The 14,070-nt window shown below is 39.5% G+C and overlaps 1 protein-coding gene across 1 annotated transcript in view; it reads right to left on the bottom strand.

The window, feature by feature from the left end:
- KCNH8 (potassium voltage-gated channel subfamily H member 8) overlaps positions 1–13,885 on the bottom strand; it is a 420,233-nt gene extending 406,348 nt beyond the window's left edge. Inside the window, exon 1 of the mRNA XM_004704022.2 lies at positions 13,810–13,885. Coding sequence (XP_004704079.1) covers positions 13,810–13,885 — 76 coding nt within the window. The remainder of the gene's footprint in view (positions 1–13,809) is intronic.
- Between the last annotated feature and the right edge of the window lie 185 nt (positions 13,886–14,070).

Below are 14,070 nucleotides of genomic sequence, written 5' to 3' on the forward strand. Positions count from 1 at the left end.
TACACAATTGATGTGTGTATGGATTGGGATAACAGTTGTATGAGCCCCTAATAAAATGTTAAAAAAAAAAAAGTGTGGACGGATGTAAGAAGATACTGGTAAGAAAAAAGAAAGAATCATGAATAAGATTATGGGTTATGATAAGCAACATATTCAAATGATCATGGAAAATAAAATTTTTGAATAATGCTAAGAAAACTGGATGCTAATGTAGACAAAATGTTTTGATCCTTGCTTCCCACACAATAGACAGATTACAGAATTTATTAATGAAGAAGCAAAAAAATGAGTACCTAAAATAAATTGAAGGTATGAGTGGATATAAGGTTTATTTCACAAATAATTTAAAGATAAAAATGCCTCTCTGTGTATGAAACAAAATATAGAAATCATAAAATAAAATTTGACTAATTCACTTATCAAATCAAAAGGCCATCCAAAGTTGAGAAAGCATATACATTTTATATCACTCAATTGATTCTTATTTTAACAATCTAAAGAGCTCAGACAAGTCACAAAAGAGTAGTAACCCAATTAATAAGCATCGTTATGAACAACTAACTCCCAAGAAAGGAAATTCAAATATTCCTTAAATATACTAAATGATGCTCAACTTCACTTACAGCCAGACAAAAGTACAATGAAAATCACAGCAAGAAACCATCTATTACTTTGAAAACAGTTCAGATAATGGAATAATATATATTACAAAAGGCTATGCGAACCGTGGCCAGTATTACACTCTTCCACATTGGACAGTCTCTAACTTGTGATTGGTTATGAATAACCCCCCAAAAATCACTTCTGTCAAGTCAACTCAACAATATACTCATATGGAGCACTGAAAAGATGTGCCAACTAAAAAAACTGTCACTACAAAACTTCTTTCTGAACACCCCTGCTCCCAAATCTTTCATCCTTTCCACCCTTCATAGAATCACAGCAAAAACCATTCTCTGTTCCATGTTAAGGTGAAAAATGTGTGCTATTTTGTCTTCTACATGATTCTCTCGATGAAGGCTGAGCCAGCATGCACAATTAAAGACAGTGTACGTATTGTCAAGCTGAGTGCTGGACATTTTGATTAACATCTGAACATCTTATGTGGCTCGTTCTTTCTAGAAAATCAAATAAAACAAGAGAGACTGATAAGGGCCCCGATCTGAGCTCCCTCTAGTTCAATAACTAAAATAAAAAACTCATTTGGACTGACAAGTATAATAAGGAAGTCTGTCCAGAACACTTAACATAACAAAAGAAACGCTGACTGGGTGATGTATGAGCTTTAGATTAGATTTAAGCATTAGAGAGCTGGGTAGACTGCTATCCTTCTATTAAGTTCATTGTAGAGAAAAGGTAAGTAATTTCAGCTAACAGACTTCAACAGCACCTGACACTGGGAAGTCTATAAAGCAAACTCTCAAAATAGGTGGAATTTGTCTGCAAGCCACTAGCAAGGCAACAATCCAAGTGATGCTACCAAATCAGTTAAGAGAATTAAGAATGTCTTTCACAGAGAGATTAGCCAAACAATAAAAGACCACAAACGAGTGCTAACGTCAGCAAATGCTAAGCACCAAATCTAAAGGAAAAGGGATTTCTTTCTTAAAAAATAAAAAAGTAAAAAAACGGACTGTAGAATATCTTTGATGAGCCAAACTGCTTTGCGCAGTGAATACATTTAGAAATTCTAGATATGAGACTCTTTAAATAACAATTTAAAGACATTTTTAAAACCGAGTACTTAAAGCATAATATGGGGGGGAAATGCATAAGCTAGAAATAGCTAAAAAAAACTTTAATACAGAAATCCTTTTGTAGCATGAGTTAAAAATTGAAATGACATTTTAGTTTGTCCTCATCTACACAAAACACGTTAGAAGTGTGATAGATAAAGTGGAAGAAAGGTGGGCTTTCTACTCTGGTAAAGAGTTACAGTCTCAGAAACACACAGGAGTAGTTCTACCCTGACTTACAGGGTCACTGTCAGTATGCACTGACTCAATGGCAGTGAGTTTGGTTTGGGGGGTTTTGATATATATAGTGGAAAATCACAGGCATAGTAAAATGGTAGAAAAATACTAAAAGCAAGAAAGTGTTTTTCTCATCTATAGTCAAAGAGAGAGCTGCCTTCCACCTTTCGGGAAGGTTGGTAGGTGGCAAGAAGTAGATAAGGCACCAATATTGTCCATAGTGTATAGCAAACATAACAAAGAGGGTTGCCACTAACATAGCTACAGTTTTAATAAAGGAAATTATTTCTTGAAACATCTGGAAGTAAGAGGTATGAATTCTTTTTTTATTCAAAGAAACATGCAAAGTAAAGACTTTGTTCCAAGCATGAGTCTAAGCACTGCAGCTACAAAACGACCACGACAGTCAGGGCTATAAGGAGTTCAGAGCCAAATGGTAAAACATGAAAACACACAGTTAACAGCATACTGTAAGAGCTCATTTAAGGGATGTGCAAGGTCATGTGAAAACGCAAAGGGATTACCACCGGACTCCACTGGGAGCCTCACTGGAGTTGAGGTAGAATATAACTTTTAGGATGGATTGCAAAGACCTTTCAGGAATTTTTTTGTTTTTCCTGAAATGCAATGCTAAATGGCATGAATTTAGAGTTAGCAGCCAGAGGGTGAGTATGTCTGCAGCATGGGTTGGGAAAGAGTCTGCCAAATTTCCTCGGGGCCAGATAACAATGAACATTTTGGCCACTGTCTCTGAGCTAGAGGGAACCAATGAGCGTCTTGAAGTAGGAGAGTTCATTGCTTTTAAATAGTAGGAGGACAGCGTTTTGGATCATTCTGGAGTCAGGGAAAGTGGAGTAAGAGGGAAGGGAGAAAAGGCCTATGGCCACAGGGTTCTAGTCAGGATAAAGGTGAAATTGCAGAGAGGGGAAAGAGGAAGCAGAAACTGAGAGGAGGGAGATGAAGCCCCAAGTTAGGGCATATCAAAAATAAACTCCCAAAGATTTGATGACCAATTAGAAACATGGACCGTTAAAGCCAACTTCGATTTCTAGCTTAGAAAATTGGATGGTGGTGATGCAAATAAGGGGCCCAGAAAACACAAGATGACCAATTGCTTTCATATGCTATAAATACAATCAGTTCATTTGGGAGACATGTGAATTTTGTAGGGGCTAAGGAGATACATAGTTGCGTGATCAATAATAGACGGAAGAAAAATTCACCTTCTAAGCAATCTATAAACCAAGATATATAGTGTTAAAGCTCTTAAATTACCAAGAAAGCTCACCTTTTGCTTCAGTTGCTAAATATGAACTACACTATAAAGTTAAACTCTCATCCTTTTTTATTTTAGGCTTTGTCAATCCAAAATGGATTTTAAAAGTAAAAATTTAGGCGAGATCAGCATATATACAGCACTAGAGGGAATCCTATTATCTGCAGCAGCTGCAATTCGGCACCTTTTATCCTTGGCAGTTCTCCAATCAACTTTACTGGTACCAAATTCTAGCAAACCCATGATTCTTTTTCTTTACCACAGGAATAATTCTATAGTAGAGCACAATGGTGAATGGCTCTGGAGAAGAGTACTCAACTATGTGAGTGGAATCCATCTTTTCCTCCCGTATGAGAAAGTTAGCGCCCTGGGCAAAGCAGACTTATGTAAGAAAATGAACACAACATTCCTCTACATTCTATGGGTCCCCTGTCATCTGTGTTTAAAGCGTTATGAAAAGAGCTGATAAGAAGAAACAGGTTTCGAAGTTGGCATGTTTACTATTCTATGCTTCAGACTATAGAATATGATAAGATTAATAGTAAACCAGGTAGAAATGGCACCATACTTTGACCAAGATGTAGATTTATCACCACCAGTGGTTTATTATAACAGCACACTTGCTCTTGCATTAATGGCCATCTGGTTTAATCTACCTTGGATTGTCCCCTTACCTCCAACATGCCCTCCTCACTTCCTCTGGGACAGTTATTGCCTGAGGCAGTTAGAGTGCATGTGAACTTGAAGATGCTTGCAAGTGCATGGGGTGGAATCCAGCCTGTAGCACGAGTCACAGCCTGATGCTGCTTCCTTGGGGGTTGGATCTTCCTCGAAGTGGAGAAACTGGGAGCCTGCTTCTCTCTGTCACTTTTCACCTTCCTGCCTGCTCCAACTTTGCCTGCCTCGTGGGGCGCCCCCGCCTGGCCCACCGAACTCTGAGAGCCAAATACGTTGCACACTACAGAAAAGGTAGGAGAACACCTACAATGCACCCTATGAAGCAAAGAAAATAAAAATAAATAATTTCTTTTCTCTCCTCTTCCTATTTTTAGAAAACTTGGAATAAGGTCTAACTCAAGAACAAGATTTAGTTTAAAACAGTCGTGTTAGTCTGGGTTGGCTAGCGAGACAAAGCCAGGAACATTCATACGTCTGTGAAAGAGAGATTGTTTTTCCTATCTCTTTCATTGCAATACCCTCAATGCCCCTCCATTTGTCCCACTTTCTTCCTATGCTTCCGTTTCCATTCTTCTTCCTTTCTTAACCCTTCAGAACTTTGTCCTTAGGGAAATGCTGCCCTTTTGATTTTTAAAAAAAAATTTAATCATTTTATTGGGGGCTCGTACAACTCATCACAATCCATGCATCCATCCATTGTGTCAAGCACATTTGTCCATGTGTTGCCATCATCATTCTCAAAGCATGTGCTTTCTGCTTGAGCCTTTGGTATCAAGTCCTCATTTTCCCCCCTCCCTCCATGCTCCCCCCTCCCTCATGAACCCTTGATAATATATAAATTATTATTATTTTATCATATCTTACACTGTCTCCTTTCACCCACTTTTCTGTTGTCCATCCCCCAGGGAGGAGGTTATATGTAGATCCTTGTAATCGGTTCCCCTTTTCCAGCTCACCCTCCCCACACCCTCCTGGTATTGCCACTCTCACCACTGGTCCTGAAGGGATCATCTGCCCTGGATTCCCTGTGTTTCCAGTACTATTTGTACCAGTGTACATCCTCTGGTCTAGCTAGATTTGTAAAGTAGAATTGGGATCATGAGAGTCGGGGTTGGGGGAGGAAGCATTTAGGAACCCGAGGAAAGTTGTAAGTTGTAAGTTTCATCGTTGTTACACTGCACCCTGACTTGTCTCATCTCCTCCCAGTGACCCTTCTGTAAGGGTCGTCTGGGAAAAGAGAACTTTATATCAAAGAGTAAGTGTATATTAAGAAAGCATCCCAACCCCATCCAGTTCAAGTTCATAAGTCCAAAATTAGCTCATTTGTCCAATACCAGTTCATAAATTCCTGTTCAGACTCACGCAATACAAGCAATGACGCCGAATGCATGAAGATCACAGGCCAGTGAGTGGAAAGTCTTGTGAATTCAGTGACAGTAGAAGCATCTCAGCACTGGCAGAGGTCTCCACGTGGCTCCTCCAGCTCCAGGGCTCTGGCTCCATCAGCGTAGCTCCATGTGACTTGTCAGCAGGAAGACAAAGAGAGCATGGATCTGAGCTCCAATGAGCTATTTATCTCCATAGCGCCTCCAAATGAGGTCATCAAACTGTGACCTGATTGACAGGCTAAACTCCACCACTTCACTCTTAATAGTCTCAACTTGACACCAGATTATGTAACTACCACAAGAGTCAACTGGGTGCAAGAGTGTATTTGGACTTTGTTAAATCCTAAATGTGGTTAGAAACACAAGAAAAAAATGAAGATAAAAAACCTTTCATAACAGACCACGTCCTGCATTATTATGAATATAACATACACATCTTACTTTTTTTCGTTTGGAACCTATGTAACCCTTTCCGTCATAGTTTCTTATGTATACAATGCAAGTTATACATGTGTGCTCATCATGTATGTGGATATATTATATGCACCAAAATATTATATACACACAAAATATGGGCCCAATTTTTAAAAAGTTAGCAAGGCAGAAATAGCCTAGTCATCTTAGAGAGCAAGTGTCTCTCTTGAATGTCATTTTTTGCAGACGCCACATTCTTGGTCAGTTTTCCCAACCAAGAGAGACTAAAATACTTGCAACCAGAACAACAGAATCTATGGCACTTTCCTTATCTGGAAGGGAAGGATCGGTCAAGAGACGGGTTAAACTTCTGCAAATATTTCTATCTCCTCAGCATTAATACTAAGTTAGTAAATGGAGGATCTGAAGCTGAGGACCCTAAGCATGTCCTTGGCTAGCTTAATTGTGCAAGAGAAATTTCAATCAAGATCCGCCTGTATGTCATAACTGAATGTGCAAGAACACCCTTCTTCCACTTAGTCAGGCCTTCAGTTCTTAGTTTCAGATATAAACTCAGCAGAATACCCATCCTGAAAATAAAATCACAGAATGTTCTCAATGAATTTTCTTCATAGAAGAAAAAGGGGTTATCGTTAGGCACTGTACCATAGCTAAACCTCATCCAAGGCCAGCAATCCTACCTGTCGTAGGTAGGATTTTAAGATGGCTCCCATAATTCAAACCTTCTGGTTTATGGGTCCTACAGAACTTCATCCCTTGAGGAAGAGTGAGTATGGTGGATATGGCAGAGGGAAAGTGATTTTGCAGCTATAAGGCAGGGCCGGAAGATGCCTGCAAACTAGCTGATGATCCTGGGTGGGTGATGATCCTGGGTGGGCCTGACTTACTTTAAGTGACATCCTAAAAGAGGGAACCTCCTGCAGGCCAGGAAGGCATGAGCAATCACACTATCAGAGTGTTTATAAAGGAGGTCTTTGGGCAAGAACCTGACGGCAGCCTGTAAGAGTTCAGAAAAGTCCCTGGCCAGGAACAAGCAAGAAAATAGTAACCTCAATCATATCATCACGAGAAACCAAACTCTTCCAATATTCACTTGAGTTTAGAAGAGGAAGCAAAGCCTCCAATAGGACCACAGCCCCAGATGACAACTTGACTTCAATCTCCTGAGACCCTGTGCCCTGGCTTTAGTGGTTACACATTAGACTGTATCCGGCAAGACCAGCAGTTCAAAACCACCAGTAGCTCCTCAGGAAAACCAAGAGGGTTTCTACCCTCATAAAGAGTTGTAGTCTCAGAAACCCATAAAGGAAGTTCTATTCTGCCCGGTAGTTACTATGAGTCAGAATCAACTCAATGGCAGTGAGTGGAGGGAAGACCCAGCGCGGGAGGTACAGACAACCCTCACAAGAATAATATCTGATCTACAGAAATTAAACATTTAACACTACAATGTTAAATTTGTGGTTATCTGTTACATCCAAATCAGAACATACAGCAACTCTCTTCATGAGCATAAAGAACAGGAATAAAAGAGACCAGTCGCAGCATGTAAAAATGCATTTAAAAATTTCCATTTGTGGAGACATGCAGATGAATTGAGAGATATTCATATAATAGATTTTCTATGCATAGAGAGGCATAATGGCGCTCATTCTTTTTTATTGACTACAGGTCTTTGATAACATTCTCCAAACTATAGCCCTGAAAAGATTTCTGAAGTTCTCCATTGTCTTCATCTTGTTATTTTCTTCTCCCAGCACCCATATCTCTCTGATTTGAATGTTTTGTTCAATGCACCTTGATGAACGCTTAAAGATGCGAGGGGAGGGGGGTGTAGGGAGAGAGAATTGCCTCTGTAGGCATTTCAATTATAACCAGTTTCCTGGGACCATTTACAGTGGGCTATATTGGAGCATGTAAAATATATGCAAATAATGTGCAAACATCCTAAGTGTTTAAAGCACAAATATTTCCAGAAATCTGACTGAAAGATCCTTGGTGGAGTCCACTGGGCTACACAGTTCCTTCAAACCTTACAGCTTGTCTCAATAACCCCACAGAAGAACTCTTTTGTCAGAATTCTGATATCTCTGGAAAATGTAGATTAACATATCATTATGTTTGAAAATGGACACTTCTCTCTGAAAGCGTTATATAAGAAAAAATGTACCTGGTGACAAATATTTGTACTGAAAAACCATTTTTCTAAATATGTACTTACGTGTTCTCTTATTATAATTACCCATTGGCAAGATTAAAGCAATACTTGAAGCAAAAGTCAACTGTGAAAATACTTTTAAAAATGCATTAAACATGTTTAAAAAAGGAAGAACTATGCAAGTGTACTATATCTAGATCCCAATGTTGAACTGCAGTTATGTCCATATTCTAGCCAACAAGAATGAGTATTTGAATGACTCAAAGATATTAACTGAAAACATTCTATCCAACAGTAACAGTTAAAACTGTTGGTTGTTCTGTTTTATCACACTTCATTTAAAACGAAATCTAGAATGTATATTTTAAATAAAAAGAATCTCACTGGGAGTTTTCTACTTTAAGTAATTATATTTTCCAGTAGTGTTTAAAAATACATTGCAGAAAAAATATATTTTTAATCAATGATCCAGAATTGTCTTTCACTCCTGACAATGGGCTCATTTCTTAAGTAATAAAAGAAACACAAAAAATGCTATTGTGGGAAACAATAAAGTATCAGTAGAAAATAAAGATAGTATAAGTTTCTTTTATATTACCCAGTGATGATAATCTGAACTATATCATAAGCTTTTATATTGTCATATCTTTTTCCTTAGGGGGAAGAAGGCTAGATGATGTTTTAAAATATTTTATTATTTTCCATTCCAATCTTAAGCTAATGAGACTAATAATACATATGAAATGTTAAGTTAGCAAAGTTGTTTGCCAAGGTTTTGTTTGCTCTCATATGCCACTGCTTCATTAGAGTTGTCCGACAAAATAAGAAACTGGCATGACTGTACAATGTATCTAATGAATTAACATAAAATAGATCAAATCAACACATTATACATGGAATCTAGAAATATTATTCACTTTGCAGTGTAGTATGGATTTGAATGCATCCACTCATTCAAAACTTGCAGTTAGTTTAATTTTGCCCAATAAAATAAATTACTATAAAAAGTCCAAAGAAAGAAGGTTGGTCATAAGAAAATAATTTCAGACAGTAATTTTACAGAATAGAACTGCATCCACACATTTAAGTGGTATAATAAGATAAACCAAATCATTAGTTTAGAAAATAAAATGTCCATAACTCTAGATACAGAAAACTCTGTGGCTAAAACTTCACTTATTTTTGTTAAACTTTCAGATAATTAAAGTTATATTGCAATTCAAAAGTAAAAAGAGTGAAAAACACAACTCTCATTCACTGCATGTTTGTCGTTTTTTGAAAAAAGGAGTATTCATTAAATGCCCATGAAATCTATACCAAAATTAACCTCCATGTTGTCACTTTCAAATTTGCTTCATTGATTGTCAAATTTCATACAAATTGCTTCCCTCTAGGACAGCAGTGCTCAACCTTCCTAATGCTGTGACCCTTTAATACAGTTCCTCTTGTGGTGGTGACCCCCCATTCATAAAATTATTTTTGTTCCTACTTCATAACTAATTTGCTACTCTTATGAATTGGGCAACCCCTGTGAAAGGGTCATTCGACCCCCAAAGGGGTCATGGCCCACAGGTTGAGAACTGCTGCTTTAGGAATTCTTCAGATCAAGCATGATCTCCAATGTTATTTAGTTTCCTTATTGTTCTTATGGTTGGTATATGAGGATGATCTTCCCAAAGTAGGCTTTAAATATTCAAACTTTCTATTTCCATATTATTAATGATTTGCTAAAAGAGGTATTCACTAGTACACCTATCAAGCCTACATGTGTGCCTGTAGAAATGTTGTTATGGAGAGAGCCAGAGAGAGGCCCAGGTAGCCTCACACTGTTAAGCTAATGTTTCTCATTAACAACTGAACCTGAGTATATTTCTGTAGTAATTCCTTAACCATGCTGGGGGATTCACTGAACATTGCATTCCACTCAACTTTAAATGACAATGAGATAGGCAACTACCAACCTTCCTAATAGGAAATTTTCAGCAGAAGCATAGATGATTTCTAATCAAGGGCCTTTGGTTTAAAATGTGTCATATCAAAATCAAACATCCACAGGAAACTGATGAGTTTCTCAGGTAACCAAGAGCAGCGCCCATAAGCATGCCTGGTTAAAGACAGCAGCAGTGAGCATGAGAACTTGAGGTTTTCTTATATTATCATTTCCTTAGTACTAAAAGATGGTAAGTGCAAAATAAAAGTACTGCACCATACTCATGAAGCCTGAATACTTTAGAATCTACCATCCAAATACTTAGAATCTACAAAGGAAGACAATGACTAAAGCTAAATATTAAAATCCTGAAAGATTTGAAAATTTTTCATACCAAAACACCATGATTAGGCTATAAATTTTAAAAAATCAAATCAGATGCTCAATTTCTTGCTAATGTTCCTCTTCATAAGAATTCCTTAAGCAAAATCCAAGGTCTGCTTTCCTGCACTACTGGATGAGAAATGACATTCAATGTCCTATCCAATGTTACCTCCAAGAAACAGTCACAGTAAAAATGATGATACTTGGACCACTGAGAAAATCTCTAATATTAAAGAGTTCCTTTGTGTCTTGTGTGGTAGACATAAAAAAGGAAACTAGCACAGAGAAGCAGCAGAAGCACAGAGGAAAGTATGGATAATCATCATGAAACGATTAAGATAATTTGTGTCGGGCAGAAATAAAAACCTCAAACCCGCTGCCGCTGAGTTGATTCTCATAGTCCTAACTCACAGACTGTAACTCTTTAAGAGAGTAGAGAACCTCATCTTCCTCCCAAGGAGCTGCTAGTGGTTTCAAACTGCCGACCTTGTGGTTAGCAGCGCGACTGCATAGCCCAGTACACCCACTGCACCACTGGGCAAGCGCCACAGCCAGCTGTGTTCCGGTGTAATCAATACTGGAGTCTACAGTTATTGATCAGCAATTGCTTTAAGTCGTCCTTCCTTTCAAGCAAGGCAGGTTGTGTCACCTGCAAATCACAGATTACCTTTTTCCAATCCTGTTGTCCTATTCTTCTTTATACAGTCCACCTTCTCAGATTACTTATTCAGCTCAGAGGCTGAAGAAGCGTGGTCAAATGATACCACCCAGATGCCCGCCTTTCCTGATCTTAAACTATGACGTTTCCCCTTGTTCTATATGAGCCTCTGGGTCTACTGAAAGTTCCAACACTTAAGGGTTCTGAAATTCTCATCATTCACAATGTTATTCATAAATGTTCATGCTCTGCACAGATGAATACCTTTGCATAGTCTTAATAAAATGCACTAAGTATATTTCTGGTATTTTTTACTTTCCGCCAAGTTCTATGTGACATCAGCAATGATCCCTTCTGAACCTGGTTTGAATTTCTGACCATTCCCTGTCAATGATGTGCTACAATCATTTTAAAATTAACTTTAGCATAATTTTTCATGTAGTATTAATGACATTGTTTAATAATTTCCTCATTCTATTGAATCACCTTTCTTCTAGATAGGCATAAATATAGATCAGTCAGCTGGTTAGGTAGCTATGTTCCAGATTTCTTAGCATAGATGCATGAGCACTTCCAGGGTTGTTACAACCATTTGTTAAAGGCCTCAGTTGGTAGTCTTCGCTATCTGGAGATCTGGCTTTAATCAGTGCCTTCAGTGCAGTCCTGTGAGCCCTCATGGTGTTGTGGTTACTCATTGGCCTGCGATCCTCATGGTCAGCAATTAGAAATGACCAGCAGCTCCACAGGAGAAAAACTGGACCTTCTACTCTTGTAAATAGTAAGAGCAGTGGTTCTCAACTTGTGGGTTGTGACCCCTGTGGGGGCTGAACAACCTTTTCACAGGGGCTGCCCAATTCATAACAGTAGCAAAATTACAGCTATGAAGTGGCAACAAAAGTAATTTTATAGTTGAGGGTCACCACAACATGAGGAACTGTATTATAGGGTCACGACATTAGGAAGGTTGAGAACCACTGAGTTAGTCTCAGAAACCCACAGGGGGTCACAATAGGTCAGCATTGACTGATGGCAGTGACTTGCAAAGCAGTCTGGATTTCTTCCTTCATATCATCAGTTCTTGACCATACACTACCTTCTGAAATGGTTAGTCCCTTACCATTTTTTCCTTTTTGCATAGTCACAGTATTTCCCCTCCATTTTCTTTGGATTCTTCCTGCATCATTCAGTGTTTCTTTGTTTGTTTCACCTGTAACACCTTTCAATATTGCAACCTGAGGCTTTAATTTGTCTTCTGTTCTTTTAGCTTCCGAAATGCTGAGCATGTTTTCCCCCTTTTGGTTTCCTACTATAGGACTCTGCACATGTCATTAGAATATTTTACTTTGTCGTCCTGCTCTTTAACACAAGGAATACAAACAATAAATAAAATACCCAAGAGAACAAAACAAAAATCCTCACAACCAAACTAATAAACAGAGAGCCCTAGGGGCACAGTGGAATGCACTGGGCTGGGATTTCCAGGAGTGAGCGCTGGAGTTGTCAAAGATTTCATTTACTTGGATCCACAAGCAATATCCCTGGAAGCAGCAGTCAAGAAATTGGACCACATAGGACAGCACGCAAATCTGCTACAAAGGATTTCCTTGTAAGTGGTTTTAAGGCAAAGATGTGTCTTTGAAGACTAAGACGCACCTGATCCAAGCAATGGCCTTTTCTGTCACCGCTTGTGCCTGTGGTTAAGGAGCACCAAAGAAACACTGATGCCTTTGCATAATGGCATTGGGGAAGAACACTGAACACACGAACTGCCAGAAGAAGAGTGAGAAGTAGTACAGTCGGAAGGCTTCATAGAAGCCAGGATGGCAAGATTTCATCTCCCGTGTTTGGGGGATGTTATCAGGAGAGACCAGTCACTGGAGAAGCAGAAGGTGAGCGGAAAAGAGGCAGACCCTTAGGAAGATGAGTTGACAGTGGTGGTAACAAGAGGCTCAAACATAGCAAGGATGGTGAGAACGGCACCAGACTGGGCTGTCTTTCATTCTGTGGTTGTTATGAGTCAGAGCAAATGACAGCTAACAACAGGACAACCTGGTAGGAAGAGAAATGGGCTGCAATAGCCTGAGCAACTTGGAAAGCGATCGGGACCTGACCATGGTGCTGAAAAAGAACCTTTTGCAGAGGATTTCAAACATGTTCCACTTTGTGTGCGTGTGTGTGTTGTGTCGCTTAATGAAGTAAGTGCCTAATAATCATTGTCATCCTAAGTTAGTAATAATACTTTCTTTTATGATCAGCCTTTGAAAAGTACACCTCCGCCCTCCCCAGCACTCTTCCCTCCAGCAGTATCTTAATTTCAGGATTAAGGGGCATGTTAATATAGTCCAAAAAGCTGGAATCAATGTTTTGAAAAACTCACAACACTTGGAATTCTACAGCAAGCTGAAAATCATCTAGATTCTAGTCTGCTTCCCGGTGAAACTCAGATGGGAACCCTTTCCTCAGAGAGGGACCTCCTGGGAGAGGAGGGAGGATTGTACTGGAAGAACATTCCAAACTCCCAGGAATAGAACCTATCGTCAAGGAAGTCTTCACGCTCTAGGAGTACAGACAGCCAAATACAGTGATAGGATCAAGTACCAGTTTTCATTTCATAAAATTACAACCGATTCCCTAAAAGAGGTGCCAAGAGTTCCACAGTGGACAAGGTCGTGAGTGTCTCACGGGGCGAGGGGCAGGGGGTCGAGACCTTTACAAACATAAAACGTCAAGACATAGAACTACACTCATGCAGAATGTGAATACCCCCAAAAGCAGAGAAGTGAAAAGGAAAGAAATAAACAAACAAAATCTCACTCAAGACACCTAGGCAAAAACAGCAGCAAATTCACTTCGGCGGCAGCAAAAGTAACACACACGACCAAAACCCTTCTCAAAAATGCCACGCGACCCGTCTAAGTCCGAGACTTACGTGTTCCGTCAAAACGGGTGGCGATGGTGTCCAGGAAGGTGTTCTGGGGCGCCAGTAATCCTTTCATAACCGGCATTTTCCCAGCGTCGTGTGAAATGCTCCATCAAACTTTGCCGGCAGGAGGGTTTCCGAGGAAAGTGGCCAGAGCGGAGAGAGCGGGGAGGACTGACGGCAGGCCAGGGAGCCCCCGGTGGAAACGGGAGGAGGGAAGGAGAGAGGGCGTGCGTCGCAGCCGCTCGGGCAGGAGCAGCCCGCGAGCGC

The sequence above is a fragment of the Echinops telfairi genome, unplaced genomic scaffold (assembly GCF_000313985.2).
Source record: "Echinops telfairi isolate 266 unplaced genomic scaffold, ASM31398v2 ScPeMD7_7420;HRSCAF=8458, whole genome shotgun sequence".
In the NCBI taxonomy this organism is placed as follows: Eukaryota; Metazoa; Chordata; class Mammalia; order Afrosoricida; family Tenrecidae; genus Echinops; species Echinops telfairi.